This window comes from Crocodylus siamensis, chromosome 4, assembly GCF_052110815.1.
Source record: "Crocodylus siamensis isolate JL-2025a chromosome 4, ASM5211081v1, whole genome shotgun sequence".
Lineage (NCBI taxonomy): Eukaryota > Metazoa > Chordata > Crocodylia > Crocodylidae > Crocodylus > Crocodylus siamensis.
Window position 1 is genome coordinate 122359065 of NC_143398.1, and position 26595 is coordinate 122385659.

At 39.7% G+C, this 26595-nt stretch overlaps 1 protein-coding gene across 25 annotated transcripts in view; it reads left to right on the forward strand.

The window, feature by feature from the left end:
• The window catches only part of SOX5 (SRY-box transcription factor 5), a 914829-nt gene extending 889340 nt beyond the window's left edge, over positions 1–25489 (forward strand). For all 25 annotated transcript variants that reach the window (XM_090043598.1, XM_090043600.1, XM_090043606.1 and 22 more), the window contains 4 exons: positions 7229–7337; positions 8252–8425; positions 14293–14509; positions 20056–25489. In XM_090043598.1, the coding sequence (XP_089899724.1) occupies positions 7229–7337; positions 8252–8425; positions 14293–14509; positions 20056–20359 (804 nt within the window). In that variant the 3' untranslated portion in view covers positions 20360–25489. The remainder of the gene's footprint in view (positions 1–7228; positions 7338–8251; positions 8426–14292; positions 14510–20055) is intronic.
• The last annotated feature ends 1106 nt before the right edge of the window (positions 25490–26595 follow it).

Consider the following 26595-nt stretch of genomic DNA (forward strand, 5'->3'; position numbering starts at 1 on the left):
GAAGACTATAAAATAGTGCAGCCAGAAGGGGTTTAACAATTACTAAGTCAACATTTGAAAGTCTCACTCCGTTTTATCATTTCATGCATGTGCTTTTTATGACTTTTACAGCCTCACAAGCTTTATTTAAGCAGGGTTCATTGTAACAGTTGATCTGTGGCTGATCCTATTTATATTTTACTTAACTTTTCCTGGTAATATGCGTCACCAGCAAGAATCCCAATTCTGCCATCACATAGAAATCCATGGGCCTGGATTGGGATGCAAGACATGTGGATTTAATTTCTGGAACCTCCGCAGGCTTCCTGGGTGACTTTGGCACATCACTTAATCTGTGTCTCAGTTCCCCATTGGTAAAACATCTACCCATGCAATGGGCTAATATGCAGGCCTGATCCTAAGTGCAATTCCTCATTCTGCCACTGTCTTCTCTGAGTTTCTAGGGCAGCTCCATTTCTCTGCCTTTAGAGTATCCAACTGTTTACACTCACCTACTTCACACAAATGTTGTGAGATTCCCTTAACATTTGGAAAACAAAGTTCTTTGAATGATTCACAGGAGATGAATGCAAATTATAATAAGGCATAGTTTTTTTAGTGGACACAAGATGTTTGCTTGGGATTTTATTTCTGATAGGGAACAGATCAAATTTTAAAGTCCTCTTTTATATGAGATTCTGCTATCAGATCTCTGTCTTTCTGTGAACTAGTACAAACACTGTCAGGCGAACATTCAGACAGCCACAGGGATTGCTAATGTATCTGACATTATCTGACAAGGAAATGCTTTTCCACTAATGAACTTGCATTGTTATAGGCCTGTGGCTGATCTGATCTGACTGGCACCTAAAAACCCTGTGTTTATGACTGAGTGGTGCGTGTGACTGGCTATTTAATAGCTGTGATTTATTGCATGGAGTCCCTGAGTTCACCACTGCCAAACACCTTGGTGGGTGCTGTGAATTTAACTGAGGGACTTGTACAGGGCATAGCTGATTTAGAAACCAGCTTCTCAAAGCATCTGTTTGAAAATGGCATCAATCAGCAGTTGGGCTCCAAGTTGGCTGTTAAGAATTAGTCATGAGAGTGCATGCTGTAGTGCAGGATAGGACACAACCATATGAACAAAACCAGAGAAAGAACCTAGCAAAGTGTCCAGACCAGGCCTGGTCAAACAAATCTGTTGTTTCTGATTCCTCATATTGTATAGAAGGAAAATAAGGTAGAGGGCCAGTCCACCAGTCAATACATGCAGGTTTTTTAAGTGCAAGACCCAGTGGGCAAAACATTCTTATGCTTCAGTGGTCCTCCCAGGGTGATAGAAACAAGGGTTTTTTTTAAGCTGGGTCTATTGGTTTGCATAGAAAAAGCAGGAAAGTCTGAACTTGGACAGCTGTGCCTGAGTGCTGCTCTTCTGGCTCTCTAAGTTGGCTGCATCCCTCCCTGCATGAAACTCAAATGAAAAATACCCATAAGAAGGGTAATGGAGACTGGGTAGGGGGAGGGCAAAACTGAAGGCTGGACAGCTTTAATAAAACTTTTAACCTTGAGTTATGCAATTTGAGGGAGGCTTGTAACCAAACACAACTGAGTTCAGAGTACTCTAGCTGTTTGCCAGGTGCCCCAGCCAAAAGGACGTCTCCATGGGGGTGGAGAAGGGAAGGAATGGTGTTCCTCAACATAAGCCCAGTATTCAGTGACCCCACTGAATTATAGAGTAATTCAAGAATGGGAGAGCACACGTATTCTCAGATGCATATTCAGTATTCCCACCATGACCCAGCCCACATTTCGGGAAATGGGAGGAGGGAGAAAAGGCTGAGGGAAGCATATCCAAGTGGCTTCATGTCTCAGACCTTCTGAGGTTTTGATTCACATCTGTATAGCAGGAGGAGTTTTGGCAAAAGTCAGCCTGCTTCACATGTGTTTTGACTCTTCTTGCTTTATGTTTCTTGTATGAGAGAGACATCACAACCAAGTTCTTGTCATTTTTTGATCAGTGTTTTGTTAAATGATGACAGCTATTCATAACAAAGAGCCAAGTCACTTTTGCAGCTGACCATGTAACTGGGTCTGACTCGTGGTACTTACTCTTTTTTTTTTGTCCATGACACATGCAGAGTGTATATGTGCGCATGCACGCACGCGCGTTTCATTCTTTTAAATATAATTAGAACGTTACTTGGAGCCCAGCCACAGAGCTAGTTTAACTCTCCAGCAGATTGCTTTCTTTAGTTATAATGTCTTAAAATCCTCTTGTCTGCTTGTGGCTATGAAGTAAACCTGACTAGTTATCCTCTGAACTGTCTAAACCATTCAGTTTTGGGAAGAATGTTGTATTTTATGTGTGTTTTCTCATTTTGCTTGTCACTTTTTTTAGTTATCTAATCCTCTTGACTGGGACCACTACAGAATTGCTTCCTGCAGTAATAGTACGCATGCTTTGTCTATTACACTTTTAAATGACTCAGGCAATGGGTTTTCCACTGTTCCCACAGGGAAACTACTTTACACACTAATAGAAATGACCATCAAGATAGTTTTCCTCTATCTTCATAGGACTGCAGATATTACGGGTGGGAACTTATCTATGACATCCTGTGAAGCCTGATCCAAAGCCTGTGGAAGTCATAAAAATCATATTGACTTCAGGGGAAACTGCCTCTTCATATCACACCCCCCTCCCCCACAAGGAGAGGATAATCCTTACTTTATATGGTTATAATGTACTGTATAGTCTGATTTTAAATCTGACTCTTTCAAGAAATCTTGTACCACGTCTATGAGCATGGGCTAGTTCTAAATGGTTCCATCAGCAGACCCAGCCTTACTGGTTCCAAACCATGTTTGATGCCACTTACTTGCTGCTTTTGTCCTGGATGGTATTTAGTACTTGAATTATTCTTCAGTGCTGGGCAGTAGGAAACATTATCCTGGTAGTGTTTCCTTTAGGAACTTATAATGTTCAGGACCTTGTGGGTTGAAGACCCTTCTTCTACTCAGAATGTGGCATAACTGATAACATGAGTTTAGAGAATTTCTTCTTGAACTTTAATGGCCAGTAACAAGTACACTCTTCTACCTCTGTCACTAAGCTTGATATTTGGCATCCTTGGTATTATTTGTTAGGAACTTACACAGCTACTCTGGTGTGGGCATTTTAAGTAGGCATTTTAAGTACTCGCAACTGGGCACGTTTACATGAAACATTAAATGCGCAGTAGACTAATTGTGTTGTGCATTAGCACATTATCACAGTTTTTGTCTGCCATGCTAATATGCAGTAGAATTAGTGTATTGTGTGTTAGTGTCACAAAAAAAGCATGCACTGGCACTGCTGTTATTACAGGTACTAAACCTGTAATAATTAATGAAGATGTAGACAAGTCCACTGACTACCAAATTAATATAATTATGCTTAATGGAGCCTTTTTATGTGTGTACTTAAAACCATTGTGCATGGAGTCATTAAATAGATCTTATGGGATAAGGGTGGATTGACTGCATCAGCATGGAGCAGCAAATTGCTGGGGGGTAGAAGAGTTCTTGTTTCTTTGTTTCTTGTGTTTTGCCATGAATATTTTCTCCATAAATTGAAACATCCTGTAAGAAAGGTTAGAGAGAGGCTTCAAGCTAATGGGATGTTGTTACCTACCTATGGTAACCACCACCACACCCCTTAGGCAAAACACAAAGCACATAACCTTGTGCTTAATTTAGCCTTGTATTTATGAAGCTCTTTCCTACAGATTGTCATTTTAAACCATTTTCCTATGCCACCATTGGAGAAAAACAGCTCCAGTGTCGTCAAGTGGTTGGAAAGCAAAACTGGAAGTCAGACCACTACCTCTTACAACTTCCTCCCTTCCCCGTGCAAACACTGTGCTTTGTATAGTCCTGCTCATTTGTTTTGTGTCTGAATGCCTAGGTCCTGTTACTGCAGGAGTCGGAAGGGAGAGTCCTTGCCCCAATTGATGCATCTGCAGCTTGGGTAAAATAACAGCTACTGCACATACATTGTAGTTTAATGAGAATGTCAAAAATGCTTTGCGATCCTCTACAAGGAATGTGCTACCCAACATTTTTTTACTTGCGTTTTCCTTAGGTTTTTCATTGTCTTATTGAGTACTGCCTAGTCTGTTCCAGTAGTTGCTGTGCCTAAGCAAGGGCTGCAGGATTGAGCCTAGGACTGAGCCTCCAATTTATTAATTTATTGTGTTCTTTTTCATCTGGATGTCCCCATCTATCCTATACTGGGCACTTCTGCTTTCATTTACTTAATAAATGTATTCCTTTCCCAGCACTGGGAGCTGCTAAAGAATAACAGCTGTACCTTCTTTGTATGCCCAGTTTACTCTGCTGTATTGGAATTAAAGACCTTATAGCACAGTCCCTCATCCCAGCCTCCCCTCCCCCAAGCACCCACACACCATCCTTTCCTTTTTCCCACTCTTGGATTGACTGATGGTTCATGTAAGTTGTAGCACAAAGGGACATAACAAAAGCACAGCTGACTGTTTTGACACCCTCTGTTTCAGAGTGACATCCTGTGAGAATTATCTCAGCTTCCACTTTATAGTTACTAATTGAATTATTTTATTATACTGCATGTTTTAGTAGTTGGAGGTTAGAGGTCATCTTGTTGCTGAAACACTCTGTGGTTTTCCCCCTCTGATCACTTGAATGTTTCAGGCTTCTGGTAAGACAGCTCAGAGCCCCATAGTTGAACAGTGCAGCGCAGGAGCTCAGCATTCTTCTGACATTACTCCCCCATTCCCTCCCTCCTGCCCCCCCAACAGCCAAGCTTATTCTTTCATTCAGTCACTTCATGTCATCTGACTGTATTTCAAAATGCAAAACTTTTTACAAGATGGATAGCATTAGGAGCTCTGTAGACTTGTTAAGTCAAACCCTGATAAATGACCCATGCCCTATGTGTACCTCATAGACAGCAAGCCATAGTATTCATTGACCTTAAGACTCCATCAAATCATGTTGGTAGAATGTGGCTCTCAATGTAACTGCCTCTGATTTCAACAGCTGCATTTCTTACATAAAGAAAAACCTATGCCAGTGGTCTATAGGCAGTCAATTCCGTTTTGCTAAGAATTTTGAATACCCTTCCATAAAAATCTGAAGAAGAATAAAACCCATCATGGATGAGGTAGAAGTATTTGATGTTTAGGCTTATCGTGACTTTTTAAAATGGCTTCTAAGAAGTTAAAGGCAGATTCTTGAGAAAAAAACACTGATTTGCATTATAGATACGAGATCCATAAGAGTGAAATCAAAGTAACCTTATTTCTGCTTTTCTTCTGAATTCTGGTATGCTGTTTTGGAAAGGAGTAGCAGGCTAACTCTGTTAAATTAAGGAGTTTGGTTCAGTTAAACATCTAAAAAGTTTGAGTGCTTATTTGAAACATCTCCAAACAATCTGGGCATGTTTTACATGTACTGTGGAACGGGGCACTGGGTGCTTTAATTAGCAAGCCATACTAATTAAAAGCGCCTGCACATCACATGTATCAGTATTGCCATGTGTCCCTGCACTGAAAAAATGGTGGCGGGGTGCTTTCAGCTAAAGCTCATAGAACGTGTTTTATTTCAAAGCACCCCACTACCTTTTTTTCAGCGCGGAGATGTGCAGCAATGTGGATACATGTGACACACAAGGCTGCTGGAGTGCATCAATTTCCATGCTCCAGCAGGCTCGATTAATCAAGTCTGCTCCATATGTGTGTATAGGAGCTGTTTGCATCTGGGGTGACTGTAAACATCATAAAAGCCTCTTGTTTCTGCTGGCTGGCTTTGTTGGCCCTGGTTGGCCTGTTAATGCCATAGAAACTGAAATTCATGTAGTTACACCCAAAAGTACAGAAGGGAGCTCCAATGGAAACTAATATGGAGAGAGAAAAAGTCAGCCCAGTATTCCCTGAAGGGTGCACTTGTTCACTCAATGGGTGGTTTGGGGATAGCTTTGACAAAAGCCTCGAGTAAATCAAATGAATTCAAATCCTTGGTTGAACCTGAAATACTGTAAATCAGAGGAATAATCTCTCCATTCACATTGTTTCTTTCTTGCTTCCTTCTGCAATACAATATGGTGACATTATTAAGCTATATATAATAACTCTACAGTCCTTTCTTGCCATGAGTTAGGATGTTGCTCTTTGAGCTTTGTTGGTATCTAGCAGTCATGAAGAATGGTACATATATGAACAACAGGGAAGTAATTTTTCTTTCAGGAAAAAACTCAAAGAATTTCTCCAACATAAGTCACTTACTAGAGTTGACATTATGGCATTTTCTCACTTTGCAAAAGCTTATCTGTTTTCATTTTGAGAATCCACTAGTATTTCCTATGAGGCTTATTATTGTACAAATTGTTATTAAGTTAGCATTAACATAAACATAACATAAATATAACAACTTTGTATTGGTAGAATTAAGCAATTCAAAAGAGGTAGGGTGTTTTGAAGAGGGCATTGGAATTAATTGCCCTGGCAATGTACATTGGCAGTGTCTTTAGACACTACAGCAGCTTGACAGATTAATTGGCAGCAGACACTATCTTGCTGCAATCCAGGGATCCTACTATGTTATAGATAGTTCTAAGTATATGAATGACAGGGTGTTAGAATGGATGGGCAAAACAGTCTGGATAAGAACATACACCAATGCCTGGAGCTCAAACAGGATCAAAACCGAGCCTTTCCTGAGGCCTTGAAAGGGTTTTCTACTTGTTTACTTCCATTATTTGTTTCCAAAAACACTAAAAAATTAGGAGAAGCTTTGAACATCTATGTCTCTTAATTTCAAGCTCAGAGCAAGAATAGAACTGTAGATCTATTGCAGTGATCCTGTACTGTATAGATTGCCAGCCCAGTTTTGTAGGTCCAGGATTGTACAGAGTTCAAATATGCTTCTGATGTGCAATCCAATTTTAAGGGTGCTTTGCTGAAACTTTATAACATTATGAAGTTTTCTTATCACTATCTAATAGACGAGTTTTTGAAATGAAACAGTAGGCTTTCCAGTCTTATTCCTCCCAGAAATATAATATAATACCATATAATATACATGTATGTATATTTGTGTGTGTACCTGGCTCAGTAAACTATTCTGAATTGTTATCCACCTTCTATACCACAACTTATCTATCAATTTGGCAGTTACATTGAGGTCTTAATGATTTCCTGATTCAAATCCGGTGATGTTCCCTGTACAGGACAAAACAACACTGGAGAGCCTGACTCAACAACTGGCAGTAAAACAGAATGAAGACGGGAAGTTTAGCCACGCAATGATGGATTTCAACATGAGCGGAGATTCTGACGGTCAGTAGGAACTGCTTATCCCTATTCCAGTTATGCATGTACATCAACAGTCTGTGCAGAAGAATGCAAACTCCCTTGGAGGTGGAGGCACAGAGTGGCTACTAAACAAATCGGGAGAAATTATTCGTCTTGTGCTGTTTTAGGTCTGTGTAAAAATTTTTATTTCTCTCTGTTGTACACTTCATTTGTCAAGGCTGGACCAAGAACACATTCTTCCCATAAAAATGAGAAAAATAAGGCAAATAGATGTGGGATAACTGAGATCATACAGAGAGTCCATGAATTATCAAGCTGATCATCCGTGGATGATGCACACTCTCGGTCTGTGGGAGCTTGTTTGGATTTGATGAAGCAAACTTAATGCCCTTTTCTTTTTCTGCCATTGCTTATGTTACCGTGGAGGTGTAAGCCCAAGAAAAGGCAGCTGTGTAAAATGTTCATTTGTTAGTTAGAGACTTGCTTAAAAAATACCTCATGTTACCATATATTAGCCCTATTCTCATCACCAAGGAGCCAGGAAATTGGTAATACAATATGGTCACCATCTGTAACTTACAAAGACACAAATCGCCACTGATAAAAATGTATTTTTAGGTTGTTATGCAGTAAAAGAAGTTGGAAAAAAAAGTTTTTACACAGTTCATGTGAGGGAAAAAAACTGGGTTTTTCGCCTGTTCAGATGTATACAGCATAAAGCATACCACAGGATTCAGTACCAGGGTAATTACTAAAAAGTAGACAGATGATAGAAAGAATGAGATACAACTGACCAACTAAAGCAGAGGGGGAAATATTTTGAATGTGTTTTGAACAAATGCTTCATGGAGTGTGCAACACCTCAAAAAGGAACCCAAAACAGAGGAAGTTGTGCAATCAAAATGCAAGTTGGGGATTACTTTCTTGTCTCTTTTTAGGAAGTGCAGGTGTCTCAGAATCTAGAATTTATCGGGAATCCAGAGGGCGTGGCAGCAATGAGCCCCATATCAAGCGTCCAATGAATGCCTTCATGGTGTGGGCTAAAGATGAGCGAAGAAAGATCCTTCAAGCCTTCCCCGACATGCACAACTCCAATATCAGCAAGATACTTGGTAAGAAAACTGATTTTTCTGTACTAGAACTCATTGGCACTGACTGAGTGTTTTGAAGAGAATTTATTGTTTGATACTATTCAGAGTCTAGCCATTATATGGACAGCAGCACCAGGAATACAATTTTCCCCAGTGCTGCTCAACAGTATGCATCAACTGTAACTTGGAGAACCCCTTCAGTCTTTATAATCTCTAAGTGTGTGTGTGTGTGTGTGTGTGTGTGTGTGTAAGGGTGGAGGGAGAGTTAGTATGAAGACACCTGTCCATTAGCAACTAGATATAAAACAACAGTTCACTTTCATAAACTACTGAATAGCTCTGAGATGATTTGTTTAAAGGGGTGGTATGAGATGATTTAGATTTGTTAGAGGAATAGGAAGGAAGGAACTGGATAGGAAGGCTAAGTTGGTTCTGTTGATGGTAAGATACCGTTATACAAGTTAAAAGGGATTAGATTAGTTTCAGGTATATGATGTGATTAGACTAGGGACTTGGGCAATAATAGTTTTGGTCTGCCTTTAAATTTATAATAGGCCTGATTAAACTTGTCTTTAAATAATCAGCTTCAAAAATCTACAAGATCATTCTGAATGGCCCTTTTCATATAGAAAGTACAAAGAAAGCTTGATGTTTTCCCTCTTAACTGATTGTTTTGGATAACAACCTCCGACAGCACGCTGCTAATTCATTCTACTTAAAACAGGCGCTTGAGCTGGGCTGACATTTTATGCAGTCTCTGGGGATCCTGGTTGACATTTTAAAGGGCTTCTAAGCATTTTATAATACCCTAAAATCTGGTTTTAATAATCCATTCTGCTGAAATTGTTAACATAAGGAATCACCTTTTACTGTTTGGCGCGAGATCAGGGAGATATGGGGACATCTTTTTCTGATTAGATATACAGTAGTTGGAATAAAATGTGCAAATTCATTACAGATCCTGTAGAGGTGACAGACAGCATAGCTGACTCCAAACTCTTTACTGTTTTGCTGCCAGATATAGGAAGAAATTAGGTTTGAAAGCAGTGAGAAAAGTTGCTCCTTTTTCTTCCCAGCATCACATTTATTTTTTTTCCAGCCTTCCTCTTCTGCAATGGAGAGGGATGCCCTGATGTCCTCCTCCTTGACAGAAATGTTACAAAGGTCTTCCCTCAATTGCGAAAGGCCAGTCTTTTGAAGTCAGCAGGGAGCTCTGCTGACTTCCCTGGCAAAGGGTGACTAGAAACTTACAGATCAGACAAGTATTTGGGTCTCCTTCTGAGAAACCTTCAATTTTTCTTTAGTGCTTTTTTTTAAAGCACGGCTGCTACTGACTGCGGTCAGAGATCTGCATTGCTATTGAAAATGGCTCAGATAGGGTTGTCACTGAGCAGGGGTCATTTTTATAGTGAAATGAGGAGGTGTCCTTCTTAGCATTAGAATTCTCTAGGGATTATGTTTGACACTGCGGAATTATGTTTTGAGCATAAAAATTAGATACATGGATTTGTCACTAAATTCATCTGTGCATACGCTTGTCATCCATCTGTTCAGTGCAACTTAAAGTTGCAGTAATGATTTTATTTTTTTTAGTAAATTGTTTAAAACATAAAAAATCATCTGTTGGATCTCTTTAGTTTATTTAGGGATTAATTTATTGTTCAGAAATTTCTGTAAATATTTTAATTGATTTTTAGAAAGAGATGAACAGTTTACATAAGGTGATTAAAACAGATAAAAAGTTACCCCCCAAAATTTCTACTCCATTATTCTTCATATGTACAAGCACATTTCTAAAAAATTCATGCAGGCACCTGGCATAGGGAATTTCATCCCAAGCAGCTGAAAGTTTGGCGCAGTTATAAATGACTTAAAATTAGGTTCTTAAAACAGAAACTGTTTGGTTAAACTTGTCTCTGGGCAATGCTAACAGCCCTCCCCATATCTCCATGGATGCACAGACCTGGATGTGCACATGTCTGCTTGTATATGTAGATGCTACTTCAGTCCTGATGATGAGGTTGATTGCTGATGGTAGCTTTGATTCTGCAGTTGAAATCTTGCATGCATCCCCCTGAACCTGTGCAGGCCTCCCACTGACTTCACTTACATCCCCTGGGCAGAATCAGGAGACACAGGTCTTAACACAAGTATCAGGGTCAGATAGTCTTTAGAAGCTCATCATTCATCCTGAGACCTACTGAAACTCGCCAGATTTTGCATATTAATAAGTAAGCAAATAAAAATGATAAACAGAAAATCAAGACTACATCATCAAAAAATCTGCTTTTTATTTATTATGACAAAATTAGTTTAGTTTTAGTTATTTACAGTATTTCAATACATACTAGTAAATGAACTTTAGTGTATTTTGTAAAAACAATAAAGTTATAGTAATAGGAGGCATCGTTTCTGGAGGCAGCTATTAAATATTTGCTCGGAAGAGAAGCGAGACTGCCAGGATTTTTTCACTATTTAGTTTGCAGCTTAGCAAGGAAAAAATAACAATGGCATTTATGTATAAATGTTGTATGTGCAACTGTATGTATAAATATTACAAATCAAAATTCACTATTTATGGCCCTGAGCTGACAAAGATTTATACATATTCTTAACTTTATCCAGTGTGAGCAGTTCCTAGACAGAGGTCTGTCTGCCCAGATCCACTTGCAGAGGTTGTGCCGCGGGAATTTATCAACACAGTAAAGGACAGTGAATGGGTGGACAGAACACTGTCATGACAATTTAACAAAGCTGATTTTATTTTATATTTGTGTCTAAATAGACTCTCCGCATCCCTAACACCTCAACTCCTGCTCAGTGTATATAAAGTAATTTATGTTTGCACAGTTTTGCAGGACTGGGCCTATTTTAATTATTCTGTTAAACTTTTCTAGGATCTTTTAATTTTAATTCTTTCCCTGTGATGACATATTAAATCTAGTTTTTGATATGTATCCTGTTAAGCACAACTCTGTTTTGATATCAAAATATTTATTGTTTTAGTAAATACAAAATGATAAAAATGTTATTTGTTTAATGTATTGGGGGAGGCCAAGATAACTCTGTGTAATTCTAAATCTATCTAACAGTAAGTCATTTCATATTGTAAGACACTGGAAGTTCGCTAGCAGGGCAAATTGTCGCCAATAATTACACATAGGAATGCCAAGCTGTTTATGTATATCCACCTTAAACTTGTGTTTTTTAATTTTTTTTACCCCTTCTGTTCTTTCTATTGATACACATATGTACCTCTGAAGTCTGGTATAGCTTGTGGTTTTCTTTCTCTTGTCTGACATTTAATATTAATTTTGCTCAACAGCTGTGAGGTTTCTAGCTTTATTATTTATAAAAGAAAACAGTTTGTCAGCAGAAACTCTTGTTTTAAAAGCAACAGGAACTAAAGCGGTTTGTGATTTGAGGCCTCTAGATTCAAATGAATTGTATCACTTCACAGTCTAGCAAAGCTACTGTGCTGTCTCTGTAAGGAATAGATTCTGAGAGCAAATTCACATCTTCATAATCCTGCCACCTCTTACAGGATGCAGCCCTGACACTTCAAATATGTTACCAGCCACCCTGAGCCCTGCTTACTTTTCATCATGGCTTTCATTCCGATTTATGAAGATTCAGCAGAAAGGGTACTCTGTACTCTTGTCAGTTTCCAGTTGTTTATCCCTGCATCAGCTAAACCTGCTCGCATCTAACAGGCAGCAGCAAGGAGATAGATATAGAAACTCTGTGACACATTTAGTAATCATTTCCCTGTAGAAAAGTCATTCCATGATGGCTACTGCTAGCTACTACCAAGCTGCTTTCCAAGATTTTTAAGGCCCAGCTGGACAAAGCCCTGGCTGAAATAATCAAGTTGGGGGGTGGTCCTGCTTTTGAGCAGGGTGTTGGACTAGATGACCTCCTGAGGTCCTTTCCAATCCTACTTTTCTATGATTCTATGAATGTATGATTCTAAGATCATTTATGTAAAAGGTTGTTTCCTTGCTCCTCCTCTGAATGAAGACATTATTTTCCTTAAATTGGTTATCTTGAGATGTGAAGTCATGCGAGAGCAATGTTCAGCCTGCAGGTTGTTGGCCTTTCAGAAACCCAGGCTCTAGTCTGGAATGGAGAACAGTGACGAGCCCACTCAGTCTGTGGGATCGGTCTTCCAAGGGCCTCTTTTCAGAAGGAATCAGACTGTTTTCTTCTTTAGAAAGACAGAACTATGCTCTTTGTATCTGAAGACACTCTTGAGGGCACAGTGTGAGTAACAGCATGAACTAAGTGCATAAGAAAAAAGGAAGGTACTGACAATCAAATATGACATTATGAATCTGTTATTTTGAGAAATGCTTTAAACCGTTTTTTCCCCAATAGGAAAATGGACTATTTTCCAACCAACTTTTCCTTATGGGGCACATGTTTCAAAGCTTAGTTTACTTCAGCTGCCTGGAATGGATCTTGTCCTGAAGCAGTGCTACCGTTGATTGAATAATAGGCACTGGATAATGTATTGAGTGAATCTTGCTTTATTGTTTCAATACTTTATCTATTTTTAAAAATAATGTCAGTTTATGGATTCCATGATTTTTTTAATGAAATACTTAATTTCCATATTTTTCACCCAACTTGTGTAACAACACAGATAGAAAATAAATAGTGAAGCACTAATATTTTTTATTTATGCATTCATTGCCCTCATGGTTATCTCTGAATGGTAGTTTATCATGTAGAAACTGCTCTATTAATCCTCAGGGTTCTTTTTAATAACACATTTATTTTTAGATAGAATCTTTCATCTAAATGAACTGGACTCTGGCTTGGTAGATGCAACAGGCTGTGAAGGGCTCCAGGCCTAGCAATGCAGAGCTCTAGCTCCATGATAGCACAAGGATTGCAATGGCTGTAACACCATAACCCCACACCATAACTCTACCCTTCCCCATCCTGACCCCAAATGGCAGAATGATAGAAGGACACTTACCTTCCAGGCCAAGGCCTAGCCATAGAGCACCTGGACAGCAGTAGACCCCTCTGTTACTTACACCGTCAGAGTATATTGGACTGCAGCTGGAAGAGGAAGGCCTATTATAATATTCTTCTCCAACAATACAAGTTTTCTGCTGAGTGGGAATTTATGACTCTGTAGATCAGGAGCTCTAGGAGTTAAGGCCTCATTGAGACATACAGGACAATTCACATATCTCATATCTGTTGTTTCAGGTTCACTGCAGACAGGTAGACATCAGTTATAATCAGCTTGTGGTTTTTCTTACCACAAAAAGAGCTGAAAATGCTTTTTTGATAATGAATGATTAGACATTGATATAATGCAGTTCTAACTGCCAGTACCCTAGACATGGATTTTTATCACTTGTGTCTTAGCCCTGGGTGGAACAGAACAGCCAGTTCACAGCCTACAGAACAGGCATTAGAACAGGAAATGAAGAATTATTCCAGGTCTTAATGAAATTGGGAGCGAACATGGGCAGTGAATCTTCCATGCCTACCCTTACAGAAAGTGTCAGGGATTTTCAGTGATTACTAGTAGTCAGTACCCTGGGTTTCTGCCTCATCTGGGCACATGGGCAAGTTTTCCAACATTTCCTTCTGCCAATATGCCTCATTTAAAAGCTGACATATCTAAGAGCAGTGTCAATAAAATACTGACTAAAAAGGAAAGAATGCCACAAACAAAACTACCCACAGCATTTCATGTACCACATTGCCATACTCTGGTTAATTTGATATCCAAAAAAAGGGCAAGACCTGACCTCCCTTGTCTAAGTGGCTGACAGTCTCACAGTGCAAAGCAATAAGTCCACTGGTGTCTTGTCCTGAAAGACATTTGTTTCTCTTACTTAGAAAATGTTTTCTTTTTCTGACAGGATCTCGCTGGAAAGCTATGACAAATCTAGAGAAGCAGCCATACTATGAAGAACAGGCCCGACTCAGTAAACAGCACCTGGAAAAGTACCCAGACTACAAATACAAGCCAAGGCCAAAGCGTACCTGTCTTGTAGATGGCAAAAAATTGCGGATTGGCGAGTACAAGGCAATCATGCGCAACAGACGCCAAGAGATGAGGCAATATTTTAACGTTGGGTATGAGACCTTCCAAGCATACTACAGAATCCAATATAAACGGTCTTGTTCTGGGGGTTTTAGTGTTGTAAAATTTGTGTTTTATTTAAAAAGGCTTATATGTTTCAAGGCCTGAGACTCTGCATTGGAAGTCAGAGCTGTTCCTAGCCCATTGCAGTTTCTTTCCTTTATAACTTGGGCCAAAATTCATCTCATTTCCATATTTGTAATACAGAAATGTGATATTTTATGATCTTCAAATGAAGAACACCACAAAAATGCTGAGTATTGTTTCATCATGGGGCTCTACAAAAGATAGGTGAATTAATCTGTGTAAGTTCCTGTTGATCCCATTGATCCAGTTTGCAAAAGAACAACTCTATACTGTATTGAAGACAATGGCCCACAGTAGGTTGATCCTTACTGGTAAGGCCAATGCAGCCAGAAACTCACCTTGAACACTGTCAATCAGCTCACACTGGGCATGTACTAAGAGCCTGATGGCTTTTAGTCATGCCACAGAGATGTTTCCTCTACAGTAAAATGCATCCTTTGCTGGGTACAAGTCTCAAGAGGACTAGTTCAGATAAATATCCAATTACTTATTGTCCTGATTTACCTGTTTTTTCCCTCTAGAAGCCTGCCTGTGATTCCCTCTATGAATAGTTTTTGGCTTAAGCTACAATAGGTCAGAAGCAGTAAAAAGAAAGACTTGTTTGGGTTTTTTTCTGTGTCTCCACCAGGAAATGGAGAGCTACAGAAAACATTGTGGATTCAAGTAAAAAAAATAGCTTCCAAAAAGATGGCATTTGGGTCCTGGTCAGCTTGGGTTGAAAATGGAATAATTTTTACTGTGATTGAACTGGGTTGTGTGTGTCTCTAGTTAATGTATGAGAGCACCAATGAAGAGGAGAATATCTCTCAAGCTGCTGTGAAGTGTCATCAGACAGTGTTTTAAACAGTTACAGTGTGCATTGTTATAATAAGCAGCTCAACAGAAAATTTGAGCTGCTTAACCCTGTGGCGCTGGCAGGTCCAGGGATCCCACTGGTAAGCATTGAAACAAACAGGGAAGTCAGCCAACATTTGGCATCAAGAGATTAAAAAAAGAGGGAGGGGAGAGCCTTTTTGAAGAAGAATAAGTGGCAACAGAGCCCCCAAACCATTGCTTATCTGACCAGCATGCATGCTTTCTAATTTTTTTGAAATAACCTTGCAACATTTTAAATATTCAACTTTCCAGATAAGTCTGACAAATACCACTTGAAAACAAAGCATTCTGGAAATAATTTGTGTAGGGTTTAGAGAAAGGGACTGGGGTGAGAAATCCTGTCTCTGTTGAAGTCAGTGGTAAAACTCCCATTGACTTTAGTAGCACCCGTGGGAGTCAGGATACAGTTCCCTTCCTGTTGCTGGCTCTGATTTGCCAAGTAACCTTGTGCAGGTCATTTAGTGCTGACTTTTTTTTTAACAGAAATTCAGCTTCCGTTCAGGAACCAAAATAACAGACCAGGTTTTCACACTAGGTGCTGACAAATTTTGTAACCTGTCCAGGACTAGGATCTGAGTGATGGGCTTTTTTTCAAAAAAACTTTTTGTTTTCCTTTTCACTTTTCTCATTTGTAATAGATGTTTAATAATGCTCCTCTTGTGGAACCATTGTGAGCTTTAATATCCATAGAGTACTTTGAGATCTTCCACTGGAAGGTACTAAAGGGGTGGAAAATATTCTTTGATTATTGGACATTTGCAATGTTATGAAAGCCACCATTTAAGTGTAAAGTGCTCCTATTAAAGATTTAAAAAATTGAAAATCACTGAGTCCCATTTACACAAACACTGATTCAAACAAAATAATTTTAGCAGATGAGAAAAAGTAATTTATATCAATGACACAATATATATTGGTACAAAAATAAAACAATAATAATAATGATTGCAGATGAGATGGTGCTTTTGAAAGCAAGATGTTCTTCTTCAATTGGAACAGTAAAAGCTAGCACAGAATAGTAAAAGTAGTTGTAAGTGGGGGCAGGGGTGGGGGAGAGAGGATTCCCAAGGGTAGTGGACAAACAATTAGCAGAAGAAAAAAAGCGGATTACTGGGAGATCAAAGCGTATCAAAAGGGAAGTGCATCAAGGCAGAGACAGAAGTGACAATTTTTGCCCAGTCTAGCCCCTGATTGCGATCTACAGCTGTGACCAAACATAACTGCACAGCTGCAGAGTGCTTTAAAAGGACCCGATCCCATGACAATTTGAATCCTCATTGCATGAGGGTTCAGATGAAGGTGCTTCAAAATGGAGTGCCTTCAGTAACTTGTACCTGCATGCACTGGAAGCAGGGCTAGGCTGATGCAGCTCAACCCTGCTCCTAGCACTGTCATCAGAATGGGAGGTGGGGAAGGGAGTGGAGGGAGTTCAGTCTGCTGGTTTTTCAGCTGGTACTAGAGGGTGGGGTGGGTGGACTGGAGTCCCCCCACCTCCCCCCCCCAAATCTACCTGACCCACCCTCCAGTGCTGGTTGGGCAACCCCTAGAATGAGCTCCATCTGTTCCCTTTCCCCCCTCCCATTCTGAAAACAGTGCCAGGGCCAGGAGAGGGAGAGGGAGAGGCATTGTTTTGGGAATGCAGCTGCAGGCTCACAGGTGCTCTAAAGAGCAGCTCAATTCTCCAGCCCCCAGAACCCAACAGCATATGTCTGTTGGGTCTGGGGGATTGTTGTAACTCATGGCACTTCCTGCAAAGCACCATGAGTTACAAAGGGGAGTTGCTTTTCTGCCTGTGCCTTCAATTTCACCTTTCATGTGTTGAAAGAATCCAGGAATCAGGTAGGTTATTATGTGCCATAAACCAGTATCAGTGTTAAGCCCTTGGTTCCTAGTGTCCAGACAGCTTACGAATTTTTGTTCCCAAGTACGCTTTTTACAGGTGTTAGTAGATTTCCCTTGAGCATGAGGATAGTGGGGTAAGAGAGTGGCTGGTCCATGAGAAATGTGCTCTTAATAGTGTCTGTGTGTCTTTATCATTTATATTTTTTTCTGTGAGAGTTCATTCTGGTCTCTAGCTGCCATTTAGTTTCACTCACATAGTTGCCATTTAGTGCACTGAATCAAGTATTTTGGGAAAGGTGTGCGTAGGAACCATGGAAGGTGAGGTGGCATCCTAGAATGGCAAGCAGCAAGTATTTAAACATGTGGCAAGTAATTCCAAACCAATGTAAAGATGTTTGGCACTGCAGTCTTTCAGGATTGCTGTAGTGCACCAGGCTTAGTGTGTTGGCAGTACACAGTCAGGCTGAGGAACAGGGAAGGGTTTCATTCTTAATTAAGGATGTTTATCTCAAGAGATTGCACCCTGTCTCCTATGGCAAGGCTTTTCAGTACAGATGGACACACTGCTGATGACATTACAATGTGCAGCATGTACTGAAGAGCATTACTGCAATGGAATTACTTCATGCAGCAAAGAAACAAAAGGAGCATGAATTTTAAACCCCTAGGCTTGTTGGGACCCTGGAGCTTGTCAGGGAAATAAACACTGGTATAACACAGCTAGCGTTCTTGATATAAAAAGGGAATTTCGATGGCCTAAAATAATTCTGCTTTCATTACCGCATACACATTCCCAAGGCTTAAGTGTCCTATGGAGGATTTGATCAAACACTCACATTGCTCGCTTGTCTTATTTATTTATTTTAAAATAAAGCATGTTAATCATTTTAAGTATTTTTCCCAGTTTCATATGCCCCCCCTCAAAGAACCTAGTTTTGATAAATAGCCCTTGCTTTTGTAGGCCCAGGAGGTTGCCCTTACTTATCAAAAGCTGTGTTAACAGGCACTTTATAGCCAGAAAACTCTATTAACCAGCATCCGAGGGACGCGGCAAAAGTGAAATTGGAAGTACCACTTCCAGGTTGCAGCATTGCCACGAGCAGAGCTCTTGCCACTTGCCCATGGCCCAGGGCAAAGCAGCCTGTGTGAGGCAAAGCAGCCTGTGCAGGGCCCCCCTCCCTGTCCCCTGGCACACTGACACCAGGGAGTGCACATTTAATTAACCAGAATATTTGATTAACCGGCATCCCCCATTCCTCTTTCTTCTTCTCTCCCTGCCATCCTGTAGACTTTATTTGTGCTACCTCTAAGGTTTCATGGAATTACCACATTGCAGGGCAAAGCCTCTGGTAATCACTGACCTGCTCAGGTGGGCCACAGACTACTTCTTGTTCACCTTCCTTTTGTCCTTCAGGTTTCTGGATAAAGGGCTTATTTCAAGCCCGAATCAGGCTTTCAGCTAGACTCCCCATTCCCTAGTCCATCCCACAATACCTATTCAGTCTGGTCCAAGCTACCTTTCCTAGCAGTAAAACACTGTCTTGTTTTTGCCCCAGGTATGCTCTCCAACTTGCGATGCTTGCAGGGAAAAGCTTTTTTTTTTTTTTTTTTTTTTTTAAGGAAGGAATATTTGTCATTGGCTGCACAGTTCTTCACCCAGGAGAGAACCTGGCATTAGAGGTTTCATAGTAGTTTCATAGTTTCATGGTAGCTAGGGTCAGAAAGGACCTGAACAGATCATCTAGCCTGACCCCCTGCCACAGGCAGGAATGAATGCAGGGTTCACAATTCCCCAGACAGGTGATCATCCAACCTCCTCTTGAATTTGCCCAAGGTAGGGGCGAGGACCACTTCCCTGGGAAGTTTGTTCTAGATTTTGGCTACCCTAACTGTAAAATATTGCCTTCCGATCTCTAACCTAAGCCTATTCTCCATCAGCCCTTTACCATTGTTCCTTGTTACCCCAGGAGAAAAGGGCTCTACCTATTTGCTGTTGTTCTCTCCTGATGAGTTTCTAGGCAGTCACCAGGTCCCCCCTCAGCCTCCTCTTGCTGAGGCTGAATAGGTTCAGGTCCCTCAGTCTCTCCTTGCAGGGCCTGTCCTGCTGCCCTCTCACCAAGAAGGTGACCCCCCTCTGAACCCTCTTCAGGCTGGCCACATCCCTTTTGAAGTGTGGCGCCCAGTACTGGACGCAGTACTCCAACTGCGGCTTGACCAGTGTTGCACAGAGGTGAAGTATCACCTCTCTGGACCGGTTTGAGATGCACCTTTGGATGCATGAGAAGGTATGGCTGGCTTTACTGGCTGCGGTCTGGCATTGGCAGCTCATATTCATCTTGGAGTCAATAATGACTCTAAGATCCTTTTCTATCTCTGTGCTTTCAAGAAGGGAACTCCCCAGTCTGTATGTGTGCTGTGGATTCCTTCTCCCAAGGTGCAGCATACATACAGGCTGGGGACTCAATGAACCCAGGTGGTAAAGTTTAGATACAAACTCAGTTTCCTGAATCCTAGGGACATCTGCATCAGTTGTTTGTGTTAAGTCTGACTTAAATAACATGATCAATTAATGAAGGTTGGAAGATAAGGATGGGGGGATTTGTGGCGTGAATCAGCTAAGAACCTACCCCACCAATCTCACTATGATGTGCAGTGAAAGTACAAGTTGCTATCCTGCCAGTTCTTTCTTTCCTCTTCCCAGTATTTAAAATGTGTTTTTATTTTTCAATTACAGGCAACAAGCACAGATTCCGATTGCTACTGCCGGTGTAGTCTACCCGGGAGCCATTGCCATGGCAGGAATGCCTTCTCCACATTTGCCCTCAGAGCACTCAAGTGTGTCCAGCAGCCCAGAGCCCGGGATGCCCGTAATCCAGAGCACTTACGGTATCAAAGGCGAAGAGCCTCACATCAAGGAGGAGATGCAGACCGATGATGTCAATGGAGAAATTTATGATGAATATGATGAAGAAGAGGATGACCCTGATGTGGACTATGGCAGTGACAGTGAAAATCACATTGCAGGGCAAGCCAACTGATAAGGGTCCAAGTATTGTATGACCTAAAGGACTTCAAGGAAAAAAAAAAAAGCCCCATCTGGTTAAACTTTACCAGTGGTCAAGCACATTAACTTTCTCATACACTGACTGTTACTTTAACTGTTAGTCTTAACTAGTTGGGACATCAGCTGTCTAATAGACATCAGCCTGCATCAAAAAATGAAAAAGGCTCAGAAGAAAGGAAACAATGACAACGACGATGACAACAACAGAAAGAAATAAGCTATGGGTAAAATAATGCCAGTAATTCAGCTGCTATACCCAAGCACTGAAGTCTTACCCGTCGACCTTTTATTATTATTATTTTTTTTCAAATAAACTTTATGGCTGTTTGTTCTACAATGTTCTAGAAATTCTCACTCAGGTACACAGTGCCAACAAGTGGCTTGTGAATGTGTTTTGTTGTTTTGTGCTACAGTTTAAAGAGAAATAAGATTTTTTTTTGGTAATGCACCTGACAGGAAAAAAAAAGAGATAAAATTCCGTTTACCCCTCTGCCTCCTGCTCTATCTCTTCTCTTGCATATTTAGCATTAGAGGCACATGCACATGTGCATATGTCTGGCAGGGAAGAGAGTAGAGGGGAGTCTGTTTCTGTAAACTCCACAAAGCAGTTATTTCCCTTCTAGAGAGGACTTCTCTTCATCAGTTGCACACCACACTGAGTCTCTGAGCAAGTGCCAAATTTGTACTGAAGCGCTGAACTAGTCCAGTTTTATTTTTTTTTGATTGGTCTCTTTTGTTTTTGTTTCCTGTTCCGTCTTAAGTTAGGATATCGTTATGTCTTAGACAATCCCTTGAAAAACCTGATATACCAGCAGCTGGTGAGATTAGACACATTTCTGAGTTTTTGTTTTGTTTTTTAAAGGAAACTGTAGGTGCCATTCTCAGGTGAAAAAGAGAGAGAAAGACGTAAGAAATTTAGAGAAAAATATTTTATGATCTTGGATTTTCGTGCGTGCATATTTATGGTACTAATAATATTGGACCATTGTGGACAAAAAATAACAAGTTCCAGGATGAAATCCCACACCCTGCCAATGATTCGGCCTGTAAGGAGCCTTTGCTTTTAATTTACACTTCAAATGGCAGCATATATAGAAGATTGTTCAGAATGTAACCTCACCTATTTATTGCAAGGCAGGGAAATTGGAATCATTGATACATAACATGAGCCTAAATAGATTAATCTGATGTCCAGTTTTAATGGACATCAGATAGCATATGGGGCTGTGTTCAGATCTCTCATCCCATAAGACAAATTTTAACTAATATTTTGCTCCCCCTATACATTGGTATCAGTTGGGTGCCTATGTATGGAGAAAAAAGAAAATATCAAAGAGGAAATTTAAATCTGGCAGTAGAGTTTGACCCACCCCCTCCCCCAGGAGGATGGGGTATACCCAGACTCAACAATTTGCAGGACTGCAGACCAGAAAATAACTATTTCCGCTATGCTCCAATAACATATTTTCAATACTATCCAGAGTCTGATTTTCTCTGTTATCTTACTTGTTAAATTCTTCTGTAGTGATATGCATCCTTGTTGAAGACGGTGGAGTCTCACATGTGCAGCTGGGCAGAATTTAGCCCATTTTATTTTCCACTGAGTATTAAAAAAGAAAGAAAAACACAATGAGATAGAGCCTCCTTGTGTTTCCTGACTCTGATCCTCTACTGAAAAAGAATGTCCAGTTTTGTGTAGGACGATGGAAGTTTTAAATCTATACCAAACGTCGCAAACAAACAAAAAGGCTACCTCTGATTTCAAATAAAGGCTATCAGAGATTTCCCCACTGTCCTAGGAAACAGTCTCATGTTACAGAAAGAAAAGCATTCCACTGAGGCGCCTGTTTGCTAACATGGGGTTCCTTCCTGTTTCTCACAGCCATAGTCTTAACTCACAGCAGGAGTCTCATCATTATCTATCGGTCTCCTTATTTGAGTAAAGACTAAATGTTCATTAGAGCCCATTGCTAACCAAATAGAAGGAGGTTGGAGATGTGAGGGCCTGACTGTGCAAATGGTCCTTGTGCCAGCCAAATTTTAGACCGTAGAGCAATCAGCTCTCACAAATCCAGTTGCAGGACTGGGGCCTTTCTTTGCCCGAAGAAATACCACTTGAAGTGTAACATTACTCTGCAGATCTTGCAAAGTAAATGACAAACATATGCCATGTAAGAGTTAAGACAATACTCTGACCATGGGTTTGGATACATGATATTTTCTCCCTACACCATCTATTTTTATTCTTTTACTTTTCTGCTTTTGATTTCTGCATCAAAAATTCTTTCTTTTCCACTTTCTCTCTCTCAAAAAGCTTGCTCTGAGGTTATGCTTGGAGTAGCTGATCCTCTCCTCTATGTCAGAGAGTTTGTTTTTTGGATTTTATTTTATTTTTTTGGTTGTATTTGAGGACTGTATTCTTTTTCAGTTGAACTGCCTCTTCTTGCTAGTGTTGTAATGGTAATTATAATAATAATAATAATAATGGTCAGCTGTTCCCAGATTAGTAAATTATGTATAATTTATTTTATTTCCCTTTTTCTCCTACTTTGTTCTGATTTGGCAGTACAGCAAATGAAGATGTTAAGATATTTAAAAAAGATACTGACATACTGCTCCTTCCCCCCACTTTTTTTTACATATATACATATGAAAAAAATCACTTCTTCCTCTGCTTAGACCATTCCTTTTTCCTTATTTTAATTTGGCCCTAGTCATGTCAACTTCCCATGTTTATTATGATGGAGTGTATTAATGGGAGTGTTGTTTTCAATCTTAATTAACTTCTGCTCTCTCATCACTCATTTTAGTTATTTAATTACACCAGTCATCTAGAGCCAATTTTTGAAGTACTCTGTTTGGATAAGAAGAAAAAAATAGACAATTGTTTTTATATCATTATTATGTACAATGTGAAGACAGGTATTTGCTTCTTTCCAACCCTCTCCTTCCCCCCCCTTTTTATTTTTAAATTTGGTCCCAGTCTTTGTGAACAAATTACTTCTGACTCTTGTGGGTTTACCTCACATTTGCTGGATACTTGATTTCCACCATGTTATAGAGATGCTCTGATTTAATTACATCACTTTGGGCTATGAGAATACTTTGTTTTAGTTCCAGGTAGGTGCCACTGAGGCAGGTATGGTTGGAGCAAATCTCAAGCATAGAGGGTGAAATCCTGGCAGAGTGAAACCAGTGGAAAACTTGCCTTTGACTTCAACAGAACCAGGACTTGCCCCAAAACTTTGGGCTTGAGCCTGCAGACCTCACTCATGGGAGCAGCCTGTGAATGAGAAGTACTTGCATACAAGTAAAGGCTGCAGGCCTGAGCCCTATTTTAGATGATGGGTGGGTGTGAAAGAACTCCTTTTGGGGGCGAGCTGTGCTTTATATACTGTGTTGTCCTCGACTAAGGTTCAGAATGAATGCTAAAAAGAGAAAAAGGAAAATGCTTACATACAAATGTCAGTCTGTGAAACTATGCTAGGACCTGGGGTTTGGTCAAATTTTCAAATGGGTAACTTGAACGCACTATGCACTCCCAGCAGCCATGTAAAAATGGCTCTGAGGTCTCAAGACAAAATTAAAATAACGCTGAATTGCTTTGCTGGATCAGAGCCAGAGTGCCCATTTATGTGTAGTGAAACACCCATGTTTGAAAATGTAGCCCTGCTTACCCCATTTGATTTCTTTAAAGAAAACATGGATATTTATAGAAGGTGTTCTTGTCTTGTTTCTTTCTTTTCCTGGGTCTACATGCCCTATGGTGCGTAGAGAAACCAGGTTAGAAGAGATTAGGATAGTATTAACCTAAAAGGGCATAAATGGCCTAGCATATACATTGGCCTAACTCCCCTTTTTTCCTGGGAATCAGGAGATTGATGATCTTGTTAGAATGTTGTGTTGGCCACACATTCCGTTTCCTCTTAAACCGGGGTAGCTCCTTTCTCCAGTACGGCTTGTGCACTTCTTAGAGAACAATATCTGCGGTGAGGAATAGGGGTGAAAAGAAAAAGAAAACACAAGGCACTGGCTTCTAAGCTCAATGAAATAACAGAGTATATCCTTTCTCAATTTCTTCATGCCTTATATTAGTAAAATAGGATTTTTTAAGTGCATTTAACATCTTTATTTAACCGTTCCACTATATTAATCAGGACCCCAGAAAAGAACACTAGCTATTATTATAGCATTTAATTAGTTTGTAACCAAATCCTCTTATTACAAATGCATATGGAAGAAATTCTTTCTTCATAGACATTATTTCAAAGATTTGGTTTATGCAGTAGACTCTTTTTAATTAAATCATTTTTTAGAAAAGTAAATTGTCTTTAACCTTTTTACAGCACATTTTCAGAGCTTTTTCTTTTTTTAATCCAAAGAGATGAGCTGTTATTGTCCCCGAAGAAGCCTCTGACATCACATTTGTAACATCAAAAATAATTATACTCAGTGGAAACGTGGACTTCACTTAGCAAGAATTCATCTGTTAGAATTAATGGCAACTACATAATATATCAGATGTTTAAGGGCATGGTTTATCAAATATGAAATATTTTTGTCTGCCCTCTTCTTGATAGAATCATATCTTCAATTCTGCAAGGATATGTGAATAATTCACTAGATGTGGATTCAAGTGTATCCTCAAATTCACAGGGCATAGGGTGGATGTTTAACTTGCTTTATATTTACATTTTTTTCAACTTTATCTTAACTTGTCGGTTTCCCAGATTGAAGAACATGTCAAGTTCGTTTTTCTACTGACTGATTTCTCTATTCCCCAGTGTTTTTTGTCACTGGTTTGCTGAAACAGTATTTATATAGCTCCATTGGCTCTAAAGCTCTTACTCCTTCTAACATTTTGGATTTTACAAGTGAAAAGAAAATAGAAAAGAATATAGAGACAATCAAATGCCTGGAGCTTAAAACAAAGTATGTGCAACCTACCATCTCACTTGAAATTTAATAAAAGAAATAATTATGTAAATATAACATAGAGTTATAGATTTATATTTTGTTCATAACACATAGTGTAATATAAGTTGTATATTTTCATGTTTTGGTTTTATGTTATCATTCATGCCACAATAAATAAAAAACAGGAGTTGATGTACTCTTTAAAAAAAATGTGGGTTGCCACCATCCTGGTTTTTCTTTTTTTTTTTCTTTTTTTTTTTACTTTTTCCTTTTTTTTTTTTTAATTCCCCATTTTTTCAGTATTATTGCCCTGCAAGGCACCAATAAAAACAGCAAATGTGTTCTTTACTTATACCGTGTTTCTGTTTCCCGCTTCTTACTGCCAAGGTGTGCTACTTAGTGTCATTATCAGAAGAACAAAACAGCTGAGCTCAAGGTGCAAAAAATTAGATCCAGATTTAGATTTCCAATCACTCAAAAAGTCAAGAGTACTAATCATAGGAGCCAAATTCTCTTCTGGCATAATTCCAGTGAAATGCCTGGAGGTATGCCAGCAAAGAAAAAGTTGGTCCCAGAGGCCTGTTTCAGACCATTATAAGATAGGAGCTATTAGCAACATACAAATCGAGGTTCAAATTTTGAGCATCTCTTTTGTGGGAAGGTTTGGATCCAGATTTTGCATTCAGGCCTATGCTTAAAGAACACATTTATTTTGTGTGAGTATAACTATTAAGTGCAAAAGCCAAGAGCAAAGTCAGGGAGAAATGCCTGATTATAAAGAAGGATAGTAAATAAGTACTAAGTAAATGTCCTTAGTGAATATACTTCAATATACTAGTTAACAGCTCATGAAGTTTCACAGCAGTACATGGCAGAAAGTGGGAGAAAAAAAGTGCAACCTCCTTTCAGAAGAACTGTCAGAAGCAAAGTACAAATTCAGGCATGTACAATGGCACAAGACAGTAGGGAACTCCAAAATTCACACCAGTTGGGCAGGGATGCTTGGGAAAGCAGGAAATAGGATGTTGTGTTAACTCTGCTTTGTGTGTGAGTATGGGTATGTAAGATTCAACCCTAATTTGTTGAATCAATATCCCAGCTGCAATATCTAATCCTGATTTTTGTCAAGCTAGTAAGCACCCTCAACTCCCATTAACGAGAACACGAGGGTTCTTAGCCCTGGGCAGCACTGGGCCCAGGACAAGTATAAATGAGGGACTGAGAACAGCTTGAATAATGCATGGATGCCTGACACAGGTATGATTCTACTGACCTTTATTAAGTAGTGGACAC